Below are 26,132 nucleotides of genomic sequence, written 5' to 3'. Positions count from 1 at the left end.
AAGAACTACATAACTACAATAGATAAATAAATAAATAACTGAACGCAGTGCTGTTATGCGTATATAAATAATATCACAGTAAACAAAATCAAGGGAATTTGACCAATATGCACGAACTTGAAATACCAAAACTAACAGTGCTATTTATTATTTAACATGTATGTGTCTACTGTTCACAGCACATCTGGAATGTAAGACTTTATGCTCCTGTCAAGACCTCCTAGCTTCGCCGTTGCAAAGCTGTCGCTGTTATTTATTCCGTTTGTTATTTATTTAATTTTAATTGAGTAAAACGTGATTCCACACGCGCGAGCAAACCGTCTAAATAGTTGGGCACTCTCCAGTCTTTTTGAAGCAGCAGCGGAGCCCTGACGACGACGGTCAAGCGTGTCGCGAATTTCGAAGGGATATTTGTTTGACAGAGAACTTCCAAGCCCCATGCAACCAACAACGGGTGCTGCCTTCTACTGCCGGTTATCGACGGACGGCGACGAAGGCGATGTACATTCGCGAAAAACAAGCCTCAGAACTTCTTGTACAAGAAAGTGTAAATCTGTTTCATGTTGTTTTTGTCGCTGCCCGCTTCTTGTTGGGGAATTGTTTTGCTTCTGCGAGGATCGCGATTTGCATATTACAACGAGATCGAATTATCGCCGATGTTATGGTCGTGTTTTGGCCACCCTCATTTGAGCCATCTGACTGGAGTTTGGAGTAGCTACTGATCGCAGCCATTGGGTGACAACACAATGTAAGAGAAAGTCATTTCATTGAAGATGAATCCACAAATTGAAAATGTAATGATTATGGTATTTTTGCCTTGGGATGCATCTAAAACTAACAATATGCATATGTAGATAATTTAATCTTCAATGTGACATATTTCCACTTCAAATCTCTTGTTGATTGATTGGTAATTTACGTATCCAGTAGAATTTTCAATTTTGAGGGTGTTTTGATACAAAGTTTTGATACAAAAAGAAAAGCTATGCGATGGAAAGCGTTTGCTTGTATGTCTTTTAGAGGAACACACTATTTTATCAAGGAGAGCGATATTTATTCTATCGCCTGCCGTTGTGGGAATCTAAAATCACAATTTCCTAATAACAATGGGATAAGATTCGATGAATCCTGCCAAAATAAATGGAATTCTCCCGAATGAAGATCTACCATCAGATTGAGATGACCTTCAAAAATGTTAGCTAAAGACATCAATCCATGAGGAGCAACTAACATCGTTATCATTCCACTTAATAGGTATACAGAAACACGTAATAAAAGTTGCCTCAATGCCTCCAAATACTTATATCAAAGGGTAATCACAACTCCGAAGTAATCGGGACGTACACAGAGCGTTACTTACTTCGCATAATCCGACCGACAATAGACCTGTCGATCGCGGAAATAGCACGATGGTTGCCGTTCCAACAGCGTCAGACAGATGGAACACCGCAAACAGGAACCGTGCCACGAGCATCCATCAACGTCGAAAAGGTATTTATCGGCAATCGGTTCCCCGCATGCCGTGCATGTCCGCAGTTCAGTCTGAAACAAGATCAATAAAAACAAATGTCAAAAAATCTATACTGTATGAGCCGAAAATTCTCACGTTGGCCCAGAAATTTCCGGAACAAATAGAACCCTTGCTCTAGAAATATCAAATATGTTTCGATATGTTGAAATCCACTTAGAGGAAACTGGGGTAAAATGCAGAAAATCCCTTTGGGATTTTTCAATTCAGCGCATGTAGTTCGGATCTCGAACTACCAATCCAGCTGTAAGCATTCCTTGAAATTAGTCTGAAAAGTCGCTAAAAACGCCAAAAGGTCGTTTTGCCCCGGGGGTGCATATTGCCCTAATCTACCCTACAAGAATTGGTGCCTCAATGTGAACCTCAAAAACTAGAAATACTTATTCCGCAGCGTGATGAATTACCTCCGATTTGAACATTCGAACCACGTGTGCTCCTACTAGAAGCCCTGCAACGACCATAAGTTCAATCTTCCGCATCATCGGGTCTCTGTCATACATGCGTTGCTGTTCATCTACCCAACGCCCATGTTCATCTACCCAACTAGAACCCTCAATTTCGAATTATTATACAACCGAAAATAATAAACTGTCACTTACGCAACAAAAGAGGCGACAGACAAGAGGGCAAAGACAATAAATGCGTTTCCACCTCTGAGGAAGGGATATTTACCAGCAATCGAATGGAAGATGGGTATGACTATTCGTTTTCTCCATAGAACGGCTTTTTGCGTCTGAATGCCGTTTCAGCGCCATTATTGGCTTGTATACATTTCAGCTGTTGTTATTCGCAGATAAATTCTTGGAATTTTATGGTGCAGGGATGTTCAAAATCAAATCTGTTTTTGATTTAACAATGGGAAACAGAAGGAAATTTGCTATAGTTAAACTATAGTTGGAATTGGGATTGCCGTATACGTTGATTTCGCAGTGAAACAAAAAGTTAATTTGTCCACATGCTAGCGATACAGTAATTGTTCTTTACTAAAGTAGTATTGCTGAACAGTACACTTTGCACATTGTTTGCACATGAAAGACTATCCAAATAAAATCAACAATAGCTCTAGTGTTATTTCTATTGATATGTGGTTACTCTTCAGCGGAAAATTATAAATTGTATTGTCATGAGCATGACAAAATTACGCTGCAAATGATCATCCCTACCATCTGTACCAGCTGCAACATGACAACGATCAAAAATATAGTTGCCAACATTTATAGCCACACAAATATAAATGGGTGAGCAATGATTTAGGCAGAACTGCCCAGATTTCGCGCCTCTCCTTCTTACCCAGGCTCACTCCCTCCCGAATTCCGAAGTTTGCCCTCGTGGTTGTTTTACGGTTTGCGGATGTGTCATTCAGAACAAATTTATTATTTATTATCTTGATATTAACTACCAACCATAGACCATGGTCGCATGGTGGCAGATTTTCCTTCCTTCCCGCTTCTATCGTCACCGACCGGCGTCGCCGGTGTCGTGAGCTGAAACGTGTGAACAATACAGTGGGTCGCCTTTGAAGGGTGCCACAGGACGAAGTCTCTTCCCGGAGTGATAGATGGTTTTTGTATTGCCAAACGGTCGTTTTGTTCCACTCCATTACGGTCTCAAGAGGGAAAGTGTGCTTCTCTATAAAGACCTACCGTAAATGCAGAAGTTGAGTGCGCTCGAGTGTGGTTAGCCCCTTTTTAGCACTGGAACAATTATGATGGGAAAACATATGTTTGACTTTCTGGTCGCGAGAATGTACGCACTTCCTTTGCCGATGATTTGTGGTGTGAACCGGTAGAATAAAAATTGCAGCGCGTTGAATATTGTTGATATAAAATAAATTGCTTCACAAATAGCTCTTTTAATATGATCCTTCAAAGAGTCAATATTTTTGGAATAAATGAAGCTGACCAAAGCTGACCTATCTAGGACAACGCGACATTACCGGCTGATGAAATGCAAGATTCCACAAAAAAGGTTATTTGATGTGCTTAACAACTGGCAGGGCATCATATTACAGTGCATTGTTTTACACTTTACGATAGAATGGGTGAAAATAAATGGTTAGAAACAAATCCTAGGGCCGGTGTACCAATTGTCGCCATACATAAGAACAACTATTTAAAAAAATAAGTAGAAGGCATGTGGGTGGACTTTATATATCAAGTGAAAGGTTTTACTACCTGTTCCTTAGAACAGATGTGAAAACCACAATAAAATTAGTTATTATCAAAATTGATTAATCCATAATAGGAACGCATGGACCAGTTGTGGCACTATTCTTATTTTTGGTTCCTTATTTTGCAAATCCCTTTGTTTTCTTATGGGACTAGCCAAATTGGGACCACTAGAGCGACAACTGGTGCAAAGGACGTCAAAAATTAAGCAAAATCAATTTTTACAATTATGATTTGCTAGTTCTGGAGGAAATCAAAAGTGTTATCGTGCTTTCAAAGGTGCTTTATTGATATGAACTTAGTTTGCAGAGGTTTGATTGGTCATTTGGCATATAAAGCACTAGTGCGACAACTGGTGCTATAGCCACAACTGGTACATCTAGCCTAGTCAAATAAAATTGAATTAGAAACCAAATTCAAATCGAAAATTAATCCAATGTTAATCCAAATATAAACCAAATTCAATCTAAATACAATTCAATTTCAGTCCAAATCCAATTCAAATTAATTCCAAATCGAATTTAAATCCAAACGAAATGCATTGCGAATCTAAACTGAATCCAATCTAAAACAAATCCATATCCAAGTCAAATGCAAACCAAATATTATCCAAATTCAATCCAAATCTAATCCAATTAAAATCTAATCCAAATCCAATCGCGATGCAATCCAAAACTTATCATAATGCAATCTAAACTCAATCCAAATCTAATGCAAATCCAAGACCAATACAAACTCAATTCAAATCTATTCCAAATACATTCTAAATCTAGCCCAAATCTAATCCAAATCCAATCCAAATCCAATTCAAATCTAATTCAAATCCAATCCAAAGCCAAATCCAATCCAAATCCAATCCAAATCTAACCCAAATCCAATCCAATCCAATTCCAATCCAAATCCAACCCAAATCAAATCCAAATCCAATCCAAATCCAATCCAAATCCAAATCCAATCCAAATCCAAATCCAAATCCAATCCAAATCCAATCCAAATCCAATCCAAATCCAATCCAAATCCAATCCAAATCCATTCCAAATCCAATCCAAATCCAATCCAAATCCAATCCAAATCCAATACAAATCAAATCCAAATCAAATCCAAATCCAACCCAAATCCAATCCAAAGCCAATCCAAATCCAATCCAATACAAATCCAATCTAAACCAATCCAAACCAACCAAACCAAACCAATCCAAACCAATCCAAACCAATCCAAACCAATCCAAACCAATCCAAACCGATCCAAACCAACCAAACCAATCCAAACCAATCCAAACCAATCCAAACCAACCAAGTCCAATCCAAACCAATCCAAACCAACCAAATCCAATCTAAATCCAATCCAAATCCAATCCAAATCCAATCCAAATCCAATCCAAATCCAATCCAAATCCAATCCAAATCCAATCCAAATCCAATCAAAATCCAATCCAAATCCAATCCAAATACAATCCAAATCCAATCCAAACCAAATCCAATCTTAATCCAATCCAATCCAAATCCAATCCAAATCCAATCCAAATCCAATCCAAATCCAATCCAAATCCAACCCAAATTCAATCCAAATCAAATCTAAATCCAATCTAAATCCAATCTAAATCCAATCCAAATCCAAATACAATCCAATTTCAATCCATATCCAATTCAAATCCAATCCTAATCTTATCCAAATCGAATTCAAACCCAAATCAAACCCAATCCAAATCTAATCCAGATCCAATCCAAATCCTGTTCAAACCCAATGCAAATCCAAATACAATCCAAATCCTATTCAAATCCAATCTAAATCCAATCCAAGCCCAATACAAATCCAATTCAAATGTTATCCAAATCCGACCCATATCCAATCCAAATCCAATTCTAATCCAAATCCAGTCTTAATGCAATCCCAATACAATTCAAATCCATTTCAAATCCAATCCAAATCCAATCCAAATTCAATCCAAATCCAATCCATATCCAAATACAATACAATATTAATCCAAATCAAATCCAAATACAATCCAATCCAATCCGAATCCAATCCAAATCCAATCCAAACCTTATCCAATTCCAATCCAAATCCAAATCCAATCCAAATGAATATGTGAGCAAGTGCTGGATTGCTAGAATTCCAATCCAAATCCAGTTCAAATCCAATCCAAGTCCAATCCAAATCCTATCCAATTCCAATCCAAATTCAATTCAAATTTTATCCAAATCCAATTCAAATCGGATCCAAATCGAATCCAAATTAAATCCAAATCCAATCAAAATCCGAATCCATTTTAAATCCGATTCAAATCCAATCCAAATACAATTTGAATTCAATCCAAATCCAATCCATATCCAATCCAAATCCAATCCAAATTCAATCCAATTCCAATCCAAATCCAGTTGGTTAAAGCACCAGTCTAGCGTACTGAGGGTTGTGGGTTCAAGTCCCATCGATGGGAAAGTGCTTAACTCCAATACATTTTTCATGTCAATATTTTCCACATCTTCTTATATATAAAAATGAAATGGTCTGTGTTCGTATCCGCATAACTCAAAAACAGCTGGATGGATTTTTTCATTTCTTCAGCAGAAACATTCGTTATAGTTTCCGACGGGTTTATATGATATTTCCTTATGCGAAAATCACGGTTAGGTTGAGTAAATCGTGAAAAACTTAAATTGAGATTCGTATGGGCATTTTGCATGGGTAGTTCAGAACGCGCATTTTCGCCTACTATGCAGGACAACGTCTGCTGGGTCGACTAGTAATGTACATATTCAGATATGAGGTTTTAGAACATTGTAAATTAATGTCCAAGTCAAGTGGTTTATACCCGTAGATGTGTTGAGGACATATGAATGACTGAATAATTCAAATAAAACTTCCAAATTTGCTATTGTTGATCGTAGTTAAAAGTACAGAAAATTCTTATGGTTGGAAAATACATAGACTAGATGTACCAGTTGTGGCTATAGCACCAGTTGTCGCACTAGTGCTTTATATGCCAAATGGCCAATCAAATCACCAAAAACCAAGTTTATATCGATAAAGCATATTCATATCATACGATAACACCTTTGATTTCCTCCAAAACGAGCTAAGCATAATTGTTAAAATTGATTTTGTTTAATTTTCAACGTCCTTTGCATCAGTCTCGCACTAGTGGTCCCAATTTGGCCAATCCCATAAGAAAACAATGGGATTTGCCAGATAAGGAACCAAAATTAAGAATAGTGCCACAACTGGTGCATGCGTTCTTATTATGGATTAATGAATTTTAAGAATAATATCACATTTTATTGTGGTTTTCACAGCTGTTCTAAGGAACAGGAAGAAAAACCTTTCGCTTGATATATTTTTTTTTTTCGCCGAGTTCTCAGCATTATTTGTTTATTTTCCCGAGGTGAGCACCACCAAGTTTCAGCAAACATGATTTTTGCCGAGATTTCAGTAAAAGTGATGTTTTTTTTGCTGAGGTTCGGAAAATATTTTGCTGATAATCAGCAACAAACATTTTTTTTTTGCCGAAGTTCAGTTTTGAAATCTACTGAGATACAGCGGTGCCCGATTTTGCCTAGCTGGAAAATCCTCTTAAGCACACCGACTGATCAATTTTCAAAAAGATGGCATGCAGGAAACACACTTCAAATATATTAGTCATGTAAAAGCTCCATGACCTTATTCAATTTTTAATAGATGGCAACTCCACGTCACTTCGACGTCATATATGAACGAAAGAAGTCATCACTTGTAGTGAATTTCAATTCGTGGCGTGCTACATTTTCCTCAATGAGATAATTTGTTCTTATTCAATCTCCAGCGGAGGGCCACCCAGTCTGTGAACATATTACCAGCCCGTTTCCCAGTAGCCATTAGCAAAAATGTATTTTATTGAATTATACCAATCAACACACACCAGAAATATCAGTTTTTTGAAACACTAAACTAGTTTTCACCGTCACTTTAATTGCCACACATCGTCATCGGGTGCTAAAAAAGCCCAAACTGCTGGTCGATTGGTCCATTTGCCGGTCGTAAAATAGCTCTTATCAGTATCGGAGGCAGAGGTTGGTTTAACCGAATATACCCACAAATAAATATTTTCTCAGCGGTGGGAAGTATTGACAGCCCCTCTCGATTCTGTATGCCCAACTGCGACCGTTTTATTAAGACAACCGAATTTGATGAGCTCAAAGTGGAGTGACCATCGAAGGTGTTCAATTCAACCCAGACCCATTAATCTAAGCGGGCATAAATACTTCATGATGTTTTGTCTCACGGAAACCCTCTCACTTGTACACTGATGAGGATCTGCAGTTCGCCACTTTATCATCTACTACGACGGAACATTAATCTCCAGGAGAAACACAAACAAATTTGTCTAATGCCCTCTCGCAGGCTTGTCGAACTGGCTGCTTTTTATTGACATGTTCAACCATTTTAATACGCTGTCAACATTTAACGGCGCATTGTAAAAACTGGCACCAGTGGAAGCTGCTTATAAAAGTGTGTCTGTGCGCGCTCACCCCCCGTCATCTTGGTTGTTAACGCCAAGACCAAGACATTATGATTGTTGACTTAACAACCACTGACTGTTGATGCTATTAGAATTTGGTGTTTTATTTCGTCGGGAAGCAGCGAGTGGTCACATTTCGATTTTTGTGGGTGATTCATGTTCCTCTAGCCATTATTGTTTGGATGGCAGACAGAATAAAGTGAAGCCAATAAAATTGCATCCAAAATTTAAATCAGATAAATCTTCCAGTTCAGTCCAGCCTGCAGTTGACATGATGATCCCGGACGGGCGACAGTTGCTGACTTCTCTGTCATCGTTCAATGTCTACATATACCGTCATCGGGAGTGAGAATGGGTCTAATGGGGGCGAGGGGTATAATGGGCCATCGCTCTCAATAACAATCTGGAGGTCGAATAACAGTCAGTCAAAAGGGTCTCTTATAATTAAATACTGTTGCCCTGTTGTTCAATATTGCGCTAGAAGGTGTCATGCGGAGAGCCTGGTGTTACAGCCGGGTTACGATTTTCAACAGATCCAGTCAATTTATTTGTTTCGCGGATGACATGGACATTGTCGGCCGAACATTTGCAAAGGTGGCAGAACTGTACACCCGCCTGAAACGTGAAGCAACAAAAGTTGGACTGGTGGTGAATGCGTCAAAGACAAAGTACATGCTTGTGGGCGGAGCGAGCGACAGCAGTGTTACGATAGACGGGGATACCTTCGAGGTGGTCGAGGAATTCGTCTACCTTGGATCCTTGCTAATGGCGGTTAACAATGTTAGTCGTGAAATACGAAGGCGCGTCATCTGTGGAAGTCGGGCCTACAACGGGCTTCAGAAGAAATTGCGGCCAAAAATGTTTCGCCACCGCACCAAATGTGTCATGTACAAAACGCTGATAAGATCGGTTGTCCTCTACGGACATGAAACATGGACAATGCTCGAGGAGGACTTGCAGGCACTCGGAGTATTCGAAAGACGGGTGCTTACGACCATCTTTGGCGGTGTGCAAGAATACAGTGTGTGGCGAAGAACAATGAACCACGAACTCGCCCTGCTCTACGGCGAACCCAATATCCAGAACGTAGCTAAAGCCGGAAGGGTACGATGGGCAGGACATGTTGCAAGAATGCCGGACAGCAAAACTGCAAAGATGGTTTTCGCTTCCGATCCGGCATGCACGAGACGGCGTGGAGCACTGCGAACAGGGTGGGCAGATCAGGTGCAAAACGACTTGGCGAGCGGGGGGCGCATTCGAGGATGAAGAGATGCGGCCTCGAACCGTGTATTGTGGCGTCAAATTGTTGATTCAGTGTTATCTGTTTAGATGTAAACTAAATAAATGAAATGAATGTTGTACAAAATAAGGCTGACCTCAGATGAATTTTCTTCAAAGTGCAAAACTTAATCGTTTGGCGAATGGGTGGTATCACTAACTTGAATGATCTGCAGCAACCGCTCTGCGTGAAATCTTGTTCGAACTTAGGATTAGATCCAAACCCGCAAGTTGCTTGATTTTGATGTCTGTATTTGCGATGCATATACGTGATTAATTGGTTTACCAATTTCAATTTTTTTAATCAATTATCAATAATAAGTAACTGAAAATCAGCATTTTCAGAACAAAATGAAGGTGATTCTACAATGAGTCCCGTGGTGAATTTCATATCCACTACATGTTCATTTTCTACTCCTATAAATAATTTTCCTAGAATAAATAATGTTCGTATAGTCCCAAAATGCAAGTCGATTGTTCAGCATAAGTCAGCAAATGATCTACAAATTGGTTTAGCCTCTTGAGCGCTACGGTTCTTCAAACTCGTGCTCTTGGAAAACTACCGGAAAGCACGCATTTTCCAAGAAGGCCGATAACTGGCTTTTTATTTTCGTGATGGTCTCCGATTTTTGCAATCGCAAAGTGTACCCCAATAAAGAAAACACAGACGTAGTCATACGTCATAAAAAGTTGGCAATTTTCATGCAAGCAGATTTTTTATAATCATTTTTGCACAATCATGATCATCTGCCATTCGCTTGGGTAGCATTACAAAAACATTGCAAAACAGAACAACAATGTTTCATGGTATTTTTGGACCAACATTTGGAAAGGACGTAACAGCCAAAATTGTTCTTTCCAGTTCTTTGTCTGTGTTCATAGCTATGTAAATGAGGAATCTAGAGATGATTTTAACAATATCATTCTTCTCTATAGCATTACGTTCCAATTAAATCTGAACATCCGGGATTTGGACGGACAATAAAATAAAAAAATGATCATGTGTGAAATATATTTGTTAAATATAACTACATATTGTAATAAATTGCCAAGAGGGAGTTAACAATTCAATAGAAGTTTCAAATTACATGAACATACAAACATACAAATCTTATCTAGAATTGTATTAGTTATTTAAATCCGGCAACCATACATTAAACTCTTACTTCTGCTTATTCTTCAATGGCTCTACATTACAACTGGAACTTGTCCTGCTTTTAGCATTGGCATTAGCTTTGCGCAATTCGCACAAATTCGTAGGTGGTACAAGCCAAGACCCCAAGACTATTGTATGAGAGTAGCATCACTTTCATCCGTTACCACAGATATTGATTTGGGACTTATTGCGAGAAAAGAGAAAAATTCTAATTTTTAGGAGCAAAGAAGAAGAAGCAGACTGAGTGGCGGAAACTTCAAAATGGCATGCACTGTACGAAAAGTGTTGATATTTCTTGATATCAAGAACATTCGAGAAATCTAAAATGTTTCAAAACCACATAAATATATGACAAAATGCCTTCAAGGAATCATCAAACTTGTTTCAAAAATATAGAATGTAACGGAATGTAACACTCGTTAAAAGTTGCATATTCCCGTTGATTTTAATAATCAACATTCACACCGAAAAAATAAACCAAAATTTTTTACCGTGCAACAAGTGATTTGACGTTTGCGGAACAGCTTTCCGACAGCCGACCGTCGGACCCCGGTTCGAATTTTTCAATCTTCTCGCAATATCACTATCTCTTAAATGGAAGCAATGTACCCTCCAATAGTCGAGATCTGTCCTGGCCACGTCCTTGCGAATACTGAGGAAGGGGAAGGATGGTTTGTTGGACACCTACTTAAGAAAGATGCAGAGAACTCTACGACCTCTCATAGGTGCCACGGAAGGTTTTGGAATTGTGTGGAAGGTTATAACAGTAGGAATCGCTTTGGTAGAACGTGTAACATAGAAAGAACTAAGATAGAAATACAAAGTAGGAAATGGACGAGCATGGAATTGAACCCACGGCCTCCTGCTTGTAAGGCAGAAGCGGTAGCCACTAGACCACCGAGCTCGTTCTCCAACTGGAACTTGACATGCTTTTTAACTTAAATTCTCGCTCATTCCAGCTAAATAGTAACTCAGTTTTGAATGAATCAAATGCTTACATAAGTACACTTTGAATAAAGAAACTAGAACAGATGTAAATGACACAGGATTTCCGTAAAATTGTTAACAGCTTCTGCATTGGCGTAACAACAGGGGGGGCTAAGGGGGAGCTTTGGCCCCACCTAGCCAGCCCCTCTGGAATATTTGCTACTTTGCATTAGTATTGCACATATCTTGTCCACTATACGTGGGCGTAATTGCAGATAATACATTGTTATTATCTCTTTCTTCGGAACACTACAGCAAATGATTTTATTTATTAATGTTTTTGAGCTTTGGAATATTAAACACGAAGGAGGAAACTCACGCCGCCATGACCGAACGCAAAATACTGGATAGCTTTTTTTTCTAAGTCATTTACAATTCGGATTTTTTGATTGACATGTTATGCTTAAAGGATCCTAGAACTTTGTCAAAAAAATCATTGTTCTAAATACAAACTGTGAGGCATGAGAACGAAATTAAAATAATTTCAATAATTCGGCTCTCACCCCGCCAATTTCAGATTTAGAGAAATGACATATTAAAACAAATGTTTGGGGAGCATCCATAAATTGCGTAACGCTTAGATGGGGAAAGGGGTTGCTAGAAGTGTGACAATCTATACAAAAATTTTAAGTGATTCATACAAAAATAGGGGGGGGGAGTTGAAAATGACCAATTTTTGAGTTTCGTAATTAATGGATCTTCTCTAGATTTGTTTTTTGTTGATCTTGTAAATTATCTGTAAATCACCCCAACAAATTTCAATACTGTTGGTTTATCATATGTAAGCAAGATAGCATTGCCCATTCTGCTTTCCTGGGCTTAGCAGTTATTACTGATTCTTTTGAACGATTCACAGACGTAATCAAAAATCTTTAAAAATGTAAATGTTACAAATATGCATAGTATAGTATGAACTCGTCCTATGACAAGTCGCAACATTCCACTAAAAGCTCAAAATAATTTTCTTATTTTATATTGAAAATGTTGTTATTTTATATTGAATTTGTTGCCAAATAATGCATTCCAGTAAACAAACTGATCTGAACGAAGAAACAAATGTTTAGGCATAGGTGGAGCCTCGGGTGGGGCATCCAAAAAGTTGTATAGATTGTACCATTGGAAATTCTGAATAATGATTGACATTTCAACTCGCACCACTCCTTCAACCGTAGAGCCTCCTGCCCTTCCCCTAAATCTAATAGCAAAAGTCAAGGTTCTCGGAATCACTAAATCCCACAATCAAGTAAGATTGATCCGCGCTCCCGGTGAGACAAAGCTCGAAGCATTTATGTTTTAATAACACCAATCGGTTGGTTGTCTTCTGTCTGCTCGCGCTCTCGTTCACCGGAGCAGAAAGCGGGCCAACCGACTGACCGACCAAGCCATCATCGTTCTGAGATCCAATATGCTCTGGCACTGGGACCCCCGACCGCGTTTATTTACCGGCCGGCTTTCTACACCTTGTCCCCTGACAGTTATTAACCATCGTGGCAAGTTATTGTGACGATTACCGATAAATTTAGATAATATCGGAGAACTCACTCTCGGGTCCACACGAATCGATGATCGGTTTTAAAACTCGTTTCGTTATTTGCGTTCACTCCCGTTGCCGATGCCGATGGTGGGTGCCCTCTATATTAGGCTCTGACTGCGCCGTGAACGGTCCTTCCTTGAACGATGATGACCATCACCGGCGACATCCCCCCCGAAAGACCAAAGGCGTCGAGCCGCGCAGCATAGCGCACATGGGTGCACAGAAACACGAGAAAATATCATCATCTCACCGTGACTAGTTGGTTCCACCACACCGTATGATTGGACGGCATGCCTATGTGGTCTCTGCGAAGTGAACCTATTTGGCATTGTGAACCTGTAATCCGCTGGGTCGTTTGATGCGTGGTAATCCCCACGATACGAAGCACCATAAAGCTCGGAAATGATTCGGACGATCAACTATTGCTTATGCGATGCTGAAATGATATGCCAGGTGTTATGTTTTTATTACAGGCTGACTGATTAGTCGATCGAAGAGTGAAACGGATTTTTAGTGAAGTATTTGTCATTCTTAGAGAGCGCCATTCTGCATAGTCAATTTGCAGTTCCTATGATATGAAACAAAATACTAAAAAGACGCTAATTTCATAGACTTCCAACATAAATGCACTACTCAATGAAACATTTGAATATTATATCTTCTCCTATTCTTCTACTTTTTTCTTCCTCATCTCATATAGGGGAACGGTTCGGCACTTCATCCCATAGCTCCTATTTCCATCCCATCGAAAACAAAGCAATGAAAAGGAATTTTGTTGATTTCTAATTTCAGTGATTTTTTTCACCAGTGAGCACGCGTGTTAGCGAAAAGAAGCGACGAGATTGGTGCCTTATTTCTATGTTTTGCGATGAGATGAATATATGTTCAGTGAGATGGAAAACGGAACAGTTTCCCGTGCCTACCGTGGTCCGCTACCGCGTCCGTACACATTTGCATAGAGAATTGTAGAGCTCCTTAATCGACGGTCTTGGGCGATGTTCCTCCAGTTTTCCCGATAGTTTAGGGTCCCTACGATTCTACCACGAGCAGCCAGCATATTCATGGCCTTCCATGAAGTTGTCGGTTCTGCTCTGCGATTGATTCCAATAAGATCGATGTCCCCCACGATCATGTGCTACCGATGATAGTGCTGTTCCTCTGCCTGCACGCCAGATCTCATAATCGCCACCTCGAGTGCAATGTTGATGTTCTTTCCATTTTTTTTTTTACTGAATCATGCGCTGCTTTAAAATCAATAAACAGTTGGTGAGTCACCAGCTGCACTCCCAGAATTTAATGAGGATCATCCGTAGGTTAAACACTTGATCCGTCGTTGATGGATTCTCACGAATCCCTGCCTGATATTCGCCGAAAAAGGACTCCTCAAGTGGTCTCCGACTGTTGGAGAATACGCGACAGAATTTTGTACGCCGGATTCAGCAGGTTGATCCCTCTGTAGTTGGCGCACTCTAGTGCCCTTTCTTATATATTGGGGATATGAGGTCATCCAACCAGCCGACAGGCAGATCTTCATACTGTCATCCTCACCGATTTTATAACAAATAATCAGAATCTATCAATTTCCGTAAGAGTTTACACGGATGCTTCCGTACATCACTGGTCGACAGTAAATTTGTATTCGCGATGCTTATATGCTGCATTTGTCTAAAATCTCTAAAATCGACTGGTTACTGGCGTTTGTTGTTTGATTAGGAAAATTCCGAGATTATTTGGTCACAAAGTAGGAAGGGAATCATCGTGGAAAGTGTGGAAAAATGTTGGAAAGATTTAGAAGAATTAGATTTTAAACAGCAGGTTTTCACAATTATTTCACGGTTATCTTATCGGCTTTGCGACAGAATGTCGAAAGACAAAAGGTCGAAGAACAAAAAGTCGACGGACAAAAGGTCGAAGAGACAAAAGGTCGAAGGTACAAAAGTTCGAAAGGACAAAAGCTCGACGGGACAAAAGGTCGAGGGGACAAAACGTCGACGGGACAAAAGGTCAAAGGGACAAAAAGTTGAATGGACATAATTTCAAAAACTATAATTCTGTATACATGAAAAATACTAAATATACGACAAGTTTGAAAACATGTTTCTGAAGAAAAATCTAGCTATTACATCTCCCAGAGATTTCTGCTTCTTTAATTCATGGGCAGTTCTTTAACCAATTTACAGTGAATATATAGCAGCCAGGGCGAGCATTGTATGATTTTGATTAGTTCTCGGGACGATGAAGCTGAATAATTAGTACTTGTTAGATCGTACTCTTGTAACACGTGTCGCTTCGAGTGCATGTTTGAGTAAAATACGTTGGTTTTGGTATCTTTGAATCAGTGTCGTATAATTAAATATTTCGCGACTTCCTGTACATTCCTTTACATTACAATCGACATCGGAATGTAATGGAGATGGAGATATAGAAGATTGTCAATCTCTTGTATAAATGTGTGTCAAATTCATTTTCCACTCCTCATCATGTATTAGATGGGGATGTTATTGGTTTTAATTCAACGTTACGTCGTTATTGGCTTCAAATAAGAAATAAACACTGAAGCATGTACACAAAGACTGGCCTTAAGTCGTACATAACAGTTTAAATTATGCACATTATTCGGTGATTCAACCGTACGAATCATTTTAATTAAAACTCAAACATGCGTGATGTTCTATTTTGTACAACATTAACGAAAAAAATCTCTCTCATGGTACACAGCATGAACGATCCTGCATGTGTGTTCCAGGATATAATCATGATTGTGCATATGCAAGCACTCGGAGTATTCGAGAGACGGGCGCTTTGGACCACCTTTGACGGTGTAAAGAAAAGACGGTGTTTGACGGCGAAGAATGAACCACGAGCTAGCCCAGCTCTACGGCGAACCCAGTATCTAGAAGGTAGCTAAAGCCGGAAGGGTACGATGGACAGGGCATGTTGCAAGAATTCCGGCCAACAACCCTGCAAAGATGGTGTTCGCTTCCGATCCGGCAGGCACGAGACGGCGTGGACCACAGCGAGCAAGGTGGGCAGACCAGGTGCAAAATGGGGCGCATTCGAGGATGGAGAGATGCGGCCTCGAACCGTGTATTGTGGCGTCAAATTGTTGATTCAGTGGTTTCTGTTTAGATGTAAACTAGTTTGTAAGTTTGGCAAGCTCGTGGTTCATTCTTCGCCGCCACACACCGTCTTATTGCACACCGCCAAAGATGGTCTCAGCTCCGATACCATCCTTACCAGCTGCTTTATTGGTCTTCAGCTGTTGGATGGCATCCTTAACTTCCCTGGCTTCCATCGTCCGCTGAACTGACGTAGTCATCTCCTACGCAGCCTTGACTTTCACTGCCTGTACTATCAGCGCCATTCAAATGTTTCTCGTGGTGTTGCTTCCACATTTCGATCACCACACGTTCGTCCGTCAAGATGCTCCCGATGTGCAAACTTTGCAGCCTCCCGCGGAATGGTAGTCCTAAGCAATTTCCGCCCACAAGAATATCCCCAAGACCACATGGAAATAACCAAATCGAGTAACGGAAAACTAAATCGACCACGTTCTAATCGACGGTAAATTCTTCTCCGACATCACGAAAGTACGCTCTTATTGCAGTGCGAATATTGAATCCGACCACCACCTCGTTGCAGTATGTCTGCGCCCAAAACTCTCGACGATGTGCAACACGCATCGGAGTCGTCCGCCGCGTCTAAACATTGGGCGGCTACAAGACGGTAGACTAGGCCAAGACTACGCACAGCAGCTGGAAGTGGCACTCCCAACGGAAGAGCAGCTAGGCGCAGCGTTTCTTGAAGATAACTGGAGAGATATTCGATCCACCATTGGAAGCATTGCAACCGCTGCACTAGGCACGGTTACCCCGGATCAGAGAAACGACTGGTATGATGGCGAGTGTGAGCAGTTAGTTGAGGAGAAGAATGCAGCATGGGCGAGATTGCTGCAACACCACACGAGGCACGATACAAACGGGCCCGGAACAGACAAAACTCGATTTTTTGGAGGAAGAAGCGCCATCAGGAAGATCGAGACCGTGAAGAGACGGAGCAACTGTACCGCGCTAATAACACACGAAAGTTCTATTAGAAGTTAAACCATTCACGTAAGGGCCACGCGCCACAGCCCGATATGTGAAAGGACATGAACGGGAACCTTCTTACAAACGAGCGTGAGGTGATTCAAAGGTGGCAGCAGCACTACGAAGAGCACCTGAATGGCGATAAATAACTACCAGGAGAGCTGTTCAAACACGGTGGTTAGGCACTGGCTAGAGCGCTGCATTGAGTAATTACCAAGGTTTAGGAGGATGAGGTTCTGCCGCAGGATTGGATGGAAGGTATCGTGTGTCCCATCTACAAAAAGGGCGAAAAGCTGGATTGTAGCAACTTCCGCGCAATCACATTGCTTAACGTCGTCTATAAGGATTTATGAGTGAACGCTCTACCACGGACCAAGTGTTCGCCTTACTTCAGGTACTGCAGAAATGCCGCGAATAGAACGTGCCCACACATCATATATTTATCGACTTCAAACCCACATATGGATCAATCTAATGGGAGAGAGAGAGAAGGCAGATATTATCAGTTCTTTCAAAGGAGGCGTTTGTCCGGCAGAAAACAAAAGAGGATATGACTCTTTATTTCAATTCAGTCATTTGCTCAATTAAAGGCAAAGCAAAATATGATCCTTTATAAGATGCATTCTTCTGGCAGCAGGAAACGCATTTCGAGCATTTTCTCGGTTTATGGCAAAGGCAGATATGATCCCTTCTTTCAAAGAATGTATTTGCTAGACAGAATGTGAAGTATGAGGTGAAAAGATTATCTCCTACACTAGCTGCACATTCTTTGCATATCAAGTAATATTGTGGCCAAATTTCATAAAATTTGGTCGACAAAAACCCCCCTGTCAATAATAGAACAAAACCGGCCAATGCCGTCTTTTCCCCTAATTAATTTTAAAATCTCCGCTTAGAAAGGTGAAAACCAGCAGAAATTAGAACCATATTTATATTTTGCGCGATGCCTTCATCACGATTTCTAACGGTCGGTTTCCCATCAAAATGTATTACTCTGGATGTTCTATATCTGAAAAAACGGTGTTTCAATTCCACTAGCTGCTGCCTGCTCAATACCAGAAGTTGTCAAATGAAAAGGAGAAAGTGGAAATGAAATAATTCCTATAATAATACCCTAATCGGATTATCCGATGTCTTCTACGTCGGGTTCAAACAGTTTGACATCATACTCAAATAGTTTGGACGTGTCCGTCCGTCCCTCGCCCGCCCCGGGATCGACGTGAGGAGACGGAAACTTTGGAGGCCGTCCAGATGAATTGAAAGAGAATAGGGATTTGAAACCATCAATAATGGATATAGTAAATGGTGACGATTTTGCTTTACTTTACTGCTTTTGATCGGTACCGGTAGCAAACAATCTGCCTGCTGTTAACGTTTGTCGCCAGTCAGTACGGTAAGCTGGCTATGTTTCGGATCGAGTGCATAATGTTATCATTATATTGCAAAATAGCCGTGCATCGTAAAAGGTGTAAGTTGAACGTTTTGAATATTTGTTGAATACAAGGTTGTGTCCAGAAATACAGCGTGGCTTGAAGCATCGATCAGACTCGTCCGTCTCAGCCAGTTAGAAAGAATATTGAGACGGCGCATATTTTTGATTACCTGAAAATTTAATCACTGTCAAATAGAATATGTAATGTAACGCTTATTTTAAACATGTTTCGATGATAAAACACATACTCTACTGACCGAAAGTGGAATTAAAATGGACAATGTATAAAAAATATTTTTGAACTAACAACTGAACCGGTTGCCAATAAAATGCACTTAAAAAGGGAAAAACTTGATAAAACCTAAAATGTTGATAAAGCTGTAAAAAAAATGACAGAATAATGTTTGACATTCAAAACGCAAAATCTGTCTGGTTTTGGTATTTCGAAGCATAAGTAGAAATCATTAATCAAGAAGTTAACGGTTCTATTGGTGCGAACATAGATGAAGTGTGAGCATGTTGCTACAAGCTTGAAACTACCTGGTATAAGAATTGTAGGTAATTATTATTTAGATAACTTTACCACACTAGGGTAATCCCACGTAGAGCGTTTAGAGGATAACCATCCCACGTCCAACCCCTATTCATATATTGTTGAAAAAGACTAGGCGTAACTTTAAGTTGAATTGAGTTAAGATGTGATCCACTTTTGTAATGACCCCAGTTGAAAAAATAAAGATATAAATAACAGCAGGCAGTTACAACTGTAATGGGATCGATTCGGGGACGTTTAAACGACAATCTGTCGAATCATCGTTCCTACATGTCAACCAGCACCGAGGAAAGGACGGATCTGGGATGGGATGAGGTCGGAGTATAAAATTGGTATTTAATACATCGTCACCCACAGGAGGGTTTCCAGCTGAGTCAATAAGTGCAATCACAATAACAAAAAATAAGAAATCGACTGAACAAGCGACGACAACCAAAGGCCAGCTTGACATCGGGCGCGGCAGTGCAAGCGTTGGTTGACCGGCTGGCGCACTATCCACCAGAGAGGTGTATTCCCCGGCCTCGACAGGTATCGAAAACAAAACAAAACTTTTTTTTCGTGAAATGAATAAGGTGACCAACATAGGAATACTCTATCGAGAGCCATATGTTTCAATAAATATATGTCAAGATTATATTAAGTTTTTATTGAGACGTGGATTTGGAGTGAAATACAAATATTGCTTATTTCTGGTCTTTGGATTTATTGGTTTGGGTTGAACCCACGAACAAATGTACAAATCGGAAGAAAATCAGAATGTCTTTAGATACCAGGCTGTAAAAATTAAAGTAGACTGAGGAACTGATAAAGTCGAACCACGTAAGAAGCTAACCAAGTGTATTCAAAACTTGTAAAGGGATTTGACAGTTAATATGGCGATGTGGAATGAAGTGAGCAGAGTTGAAAACAAATTACTTTATTCTTGTAATGTAATTCTATATGATATGCTGTCAAATCACTTGCTATGCTATGAAATCGCACCAAGCGTCAACAAAAAATGACCCATTTTTCTGCCAAAGTTTTCGTTTAGCAGATTTAGAGAGGAGAGCGTAGTGCGCCATGCGCGAAAGCGGCTGTCTGTTTTTTCGAACTCGTATTTTTGTTCGTTATTTTTTCATCATTTTGAAGAAATTCGGCTGATGTAATCCGTGATTGTGCCACATTTTGTTTTAGATTCGGAGCTTTCAAACCAAACAAATAAAATTGCAGGTTGCACTTGGAAATTTCAAGTCGGACATCGGGACGCAATCTTGCCGCTAGCTCTGAAGAAGCCTCTATCCCTCTCAGCGCAGTCGAGCCCTTCCTGCCAGCGTCCAACAGCCGTCCCGGTCCTGCGTCTGAGTTGGGAGATGAGGTCTTCCGAACTCCATCGTCAGGCAAGTACAACGAGCGTGCAATCGTTACCCTACCTGATAGTGTTTCGATTTCCAGTGCTCCATTATCCGGGTACCCGAATTCAGATCTCAACATATACTACCAAAATGTAGGAGGGATGAATAGTCGTATTGAAGACTATCATTTAGCCGCTCTGGACCAATGCTACGACATCATCGTGCTTGTTGAGACATGGCTAGATTATAGAACGCTTTCTGGTTACGTTTTCGGGGACGGGTACGAGGTATTCCGATGTGGTCGCAACTCAAACAACAGCGCGAAAGCTATAGGAGGAGGAGTGCTTGTCGCTGTTAGGACGAGACTAAAGGCGAAAGCCATTGTGGATGACGCTTGGAATTCCGTCGAGCAGGTTTGGGTATCCATCGCACTCAAAAACCGTCGCTCGGGCGTCGCTTGGATTCCGATTCATAGTGGTTTCCTCTGTCCAGATCATGCACTCTCCACTTTTCATGCTGGAGCCGTCACGTTTATTGACAGCTATAGTTCTGCAGATATGTTCCAGATCAACAACGTGACTAATGACAACAATCGCATTTTGGATCTTTGCTTTGTTAACGGCTTCGACACTGCCCCTTTCATTTCAACTGCACCCGCACCATTAGTAAAGCTCGTTCCACGTCATCCCGCATTAGTTATCGCAGTCAAGAATTATGGTTCTCTTGAATTCTCCATCACTTCATCGGCAGTTTCGTACGATTTTCGGAAGGCAGACCACCGTAGTATAGAAGCTGTGTTGTCTAATTTGGATTGGGAGCATATTCTGGATTCAGACGACGTCAATCTCGCTGCACAAACTTTCTCGCACGTCTTGGCTTATGTTATAGATCGGCATGTCCCGAAGAAGATTGTTCGCGATGGCTCCCGCGTTCCTTGGATGACAAATGAATTACGTTTGCTAAAAAGAATGAAGAAGGCCGCACTCAAAAGATTTACCAAATATCGTACACTCCCGCTGAAACAACACTATGTCAGGCTGAACTACGAATACAAACGCTTGAGTAAGACCTCTTATCACCGATACGAGCAGGGAATTCAATCTAGGCTCCGATCACATCCAAAATCCTTTTGGAATTACGTTAAAAAGCAACGAAAGGAGAAAGGATTGCCTTCATCTATGGTATTGGACGACGTATCGGCCTCGACGCAACAAGATATCTGTAGCCTATTCTCTGCTAAGTTTGCCAGCGTTTTCTCAAATGAAGAGCTCCCTGCCGATCACATCTCACTTGCCGCAGAGAATGTTCCGGTCACAAATCAGACGCTAAGCAGCGTGGATGTTTCAGACACGACGATTTCCAATGCCGCAACCAGATTGAAATCCGCATTCTATCCAGGCCCCGATGGGATTCCGTCCTCATTACTCAAGAAACACATAGTTTCCCTGCTTTCTCCACTTCGATGCATTTTCCAGCTTTCTCTGTCAACCGGTTTGTTCCCGTCATGTTGGAAAAAGGCGCAAAATGTTTCGAGTCTACAAAAAAGGCAGCAAGCGTGACGTCAATAACTACCAAGGCGTTACTTCATTGAGCGCTGTTTCAAAATTATTTGAGTTGGTTGTCATGGATCCAATGCTATTCCATTGTAAGCAGTACCTGAGCGATGATCAACATGGGTTCATTGTCGGTCGATCCACCACGACAAATCTACTGTGCCTAACTTCGTATGTTACCGACAGCTTACTAGAACGAGCTCAAACGGATGTTATTTACACGGATCTATCTGCCGCTTTCGATAAGGTGAACCATGAGATTGCAATCGCTAAGCTCGAGAGAACTGGAATCAACGGCAATCTTCTTAGCTGGTTCCGTTCCTATCTTACGGATCGGAAACTAACGGTTACTTTAGAAGATTGTTATTCACCTATGTTTAGTGCCACCTCTGGCATTCCGCTGGGCAGTCACCTGGGACCATTGATCTTTCTGCTCTATTCCAACGATGTGAATTCTGTTATCGAAGGCCCACGGTTGTCCTATGCAGACGACCTCAAAATTTATTTGAAGATCCGCTCATATGCAGATTGCATAGACCTGCAACGCCAACTCGACGCCGTCGCAAATTGGTGTTCATTGAATTGAATGGTGATCAACCCGGCAAAGTGCTCCGTTATTACTTTTTCTCGAAAGAAAGAGCCGATCATGTATAACTATGAATTGAGAGCATGGTTGACAATAGTCATTCTCGTCGTATGAAGAAAGCGAAAAAAAATTAGTCTTCGTCATAACATTGCACGACGCAACACCTATTCGTTTTCTTCGCGCCGCATGCGTACCACGACGATAGTCGCGCAGCCAAAAGTTATGACGATTTTCGTCGTCATTTCTTCACACAATTGATTGCACGTCATTATAGACGGACTGGTTAAAAACATAATAGCGTCTCAAATAAACAAATAGTAGGAAATTTGGTAACATAAATGTATCGATAATATTCATAACGCTTTCATACGTTGCTTCAAATTCATTATTACAAAGAATTAGTAAAAATCTTCGCATGGCAGCTGCCGCTTGAAGAATAACGGTATGAAGTCTTCGTTCTTCGATGTCGTCAGGACGATTTGGTTACACGACGAAAGCTAACGTCGTGCGCGTCATTGACGATGTGTAGAGTAGGAGTGAAGACAATGCAACTCGTCGCTACTGTGGCATTTCGTGCTATGACGATGACGATTGTCAGCCCTGATTGAGAGGAACGACAATCGAGCGCGTGAATCACGTGAAGGTGACCCTTTCCAGTTACCAAGCTATGAGAGCCGCTGTCGCCTGATCAACCTTGACACTTTGCAAGTTAGAATGAATGTCACCAGAGCATTGACCATTGCTGACGTCGTACAAGGCAGGGTTGAGTCAAAGGTTCTTCTTGAGCTTATCAACCTGAACGCCCGTCCGAGAGCTCTTCGTAACTATGTAATGTTGAGGCCAAGACACCATCGAACAAATTACGGTCAGGAAGGAGCTTTAGGCGGTTTGCAGCGGATATTCAATCAAGTTTCCCAAGTGTTTAATTTCCATTTGTCCCGAGAGGTTCTCCGGCATAAATTTTATTGTTTTTTTAATGACCAAGCTTATTAGCTATATTAATGTGTGTTGCCATGACTTGACTATCTGTATGTTTTTATTATGAATATTGTATTATATTGTATTTCATCCATAACATCATTGGGGCAGCAACAAGCCTGTTGATGTATAATGGTAAATAAATAAATAAATAAATAAGAGTAGGGTTATGAATATGTGTTTTACTTAGTTTTTGGATAAATTCTATATGGATTCGCATTATGCGTTTTTCACAGTGTACTCTGTGTCTCGTCTTTGACGTTCGGCTACTCTTATTCAATCTCAACTTGAGGTTAAATAAAAGTGGAGTTATGAATATGTGTTTTACTTAGTTTTCACCAAAATTTTCACCTATATGGATTCGCATTTTGCGTTTTTTACAATGTACTCTGTGTTTGTCACCTATATGGATTCGCATTATGTTTTTTTCACAGTGTACTCTGTGTTTCGCCTTTGACGTTCGTCTTAGGCTACTCTTGTTCAATATCAACTTTAGGGGTAATAATGATGGGGTTATGAATATGTTTTTACTTAGTTTTTCAACAAATTGTCACCTATATGGATTCGCATTATGCGTTCTTCACAGTGTACTCTGTGTCTCATCTATGACGTTTGGCTTCGGCTACTCTTGTTCAATCTCAACGTGAGGTTAAATAAGAGTGAGGTTACGAATATGTGTTTTACTTAGTTTATGAACCAATTGTCACCTATATGGATTCGCATTATGCGTTTTTCATAGTGTACTCTGTGTCTCGTCTTTGACCTTCAGCTTCGGCTACTCTTGTTCAATCTCAACGTGAGGTTAAATATGAGTGGGGTTACGAATATGTGTTTTACTTAGTTTTTCAACAGATTGTCACCTATATGGATTCGCATTATGCATTTTTCACAATGTACTCTGCGTTTGTCACCTATTTGAATTCGCATTATGCGTTTTTTTATAGTTTCTCTGTGTTTCATCTTTGACGTTTGGTTTCAGCTTTTCTTGTTTATGATAATGTTTTTTTGCTTAGTTTTTCAACAAATTGTCACCTATATGGATTAGCATTTTGCGTGTTTCACAATGTACTCTGTGTTTCGTCTTTGACGTTCGGTTTGGCTGCTTTTATTCAATCTTAACTTGAGGTTAAATACACAGGATTTTGTTTTTACACGATTTTTTTTTCGCTCGTATTTTTGATCGTGTGACTGCCACCAAACTCTTTGCAACATGTTTAAAAAAAATCCAGAATAAATCAAAGAAAAATCACATGATAATTATTATACGTTAAACATTTAGGATGAGTGGAAAATTGAGAAAATGTAAATCGTGTAAAAACAGAATCCAGTGTAATAGTAGGGCTATGAATATGTTTTTGTCTTACTTAGTTTTTCAACAAATTGTCACCTATATGGATTCGCACTATGCGTTTTTCACAGTGTACCCTGTGTTTCGTCTTTGGCGTTCGTCCATTGTTACGTCATCACCTCTTTTGACGTAAACTACGTCTAAGGGGAAGACTCTGATACAGGGTGACAAATTAAAATTTCCAAATCCGAGACCGTCACGAAATCATGTTAGATTTTGAACGTTAATAGCGCATTCATCTTTCGATGGATTTTTGAGATTTATATATCAATCGACTCGGAAACTCTCCACCAATTTTCCAGTTATATTGAAACATTTGATTATCAACGTTAAAGTAGGGTATTGGACCATTTTGGAAGCACCTCTTTTTCCCGTTCGCAACGTGAGTCTCATTCGGCCGTCGTTCAGTGTAGTTGGTTTTTGGGCTCTTCTTTTTGTGCCGTGCTTCGCACCAGTTTGCCACAAAAAGTAGGGCCAGAGCAGTGACCGCAGTCGGCGATATGCATACAAGCGCATATTTGTGCAAAGATAGGATGATCGATTGTTAGCAACGGCAATGCAATGTCATAATGCGATAATCGATAATGAATTATATTTTTTTTTTATTCGTATATTTATTTGGTAGGCACTCTGTGTTCTTAACCGCTACTGTGCCGTGATCTACTGTGGTACTCTGCTCTACAGAATCCACACAGAATCTATTTTTAGATGTCCATAATTCGTCTTTGTTGTCGTTGCCAGTCCATATCATCGTGTGTCCATTGTGTTCATTTGTCCATGTGGTGAATCCAGTGATCGTTGCTTTGTTCGGTTGCCATTAATCGAAGTACGTTGGAGGAGTGCCTCCGAGAAGAACAGTTTTGTCAGTCGTCATCAGGCAGCCGTATCGGTGAGGCGCATTCCCCAAACGCCACCGTACGGACTGCGCTGCTGGCGACTGACGAAGGTTTGGTGGAGGGGCTGGGAATCGAACCCATGACCATTCGCTTATAAGGCGAACGTGTAGCCAACTACGCTACGGGACCCCCATAATGAATTATATGTTTATTATTAAATATGCGCCAAAATCAAAAGATTTCAATTTTAATTCAGGAAGTTTGAATGCACTTCAGATACT

At 40.4% G+C, this 26,132-nt stretch overlaps 1 protein-coding gene across 1 annotated transcript in view; it reads right to left on the bottom strand.

The window, feature by feature from the left end:
- LOC134215555 (LIM/homeobox protein Awh-like) overlaps positions 1-26,132 on the bottom strand; it is a 160,062-nt gene that overhangs the window by 50,954 nt on the left and 82,976 nt on the right. The window contains exon 2 of the mRNA XM_062694717.1: positions 1,361-1,542. Coding sequence (XP_062550701.1) covers positions 1,361-1,542 — 182 coding nt within the window. The remainder of the gene's footprint in view (positions 1-1,360; positions 1,543-26,132) is intronic.

Source organism: Armigeres subalbatus, chromosome 2, assembly GCF_024139115.2.
Source record: "Armigeres subalbatus isolate Guangzhou_Male chromosome 2, GZ_Asu_2, whole genome shotgun sequence".
NCBI lineage: Eukaryota > Metazoa > Arthropoda > Insecta > Diptera > Culicidae > Armigeres > Armigeres subalbatus.
This window is presented reverse-complemented; position numbering and strand designations above follow the sequence as displayed.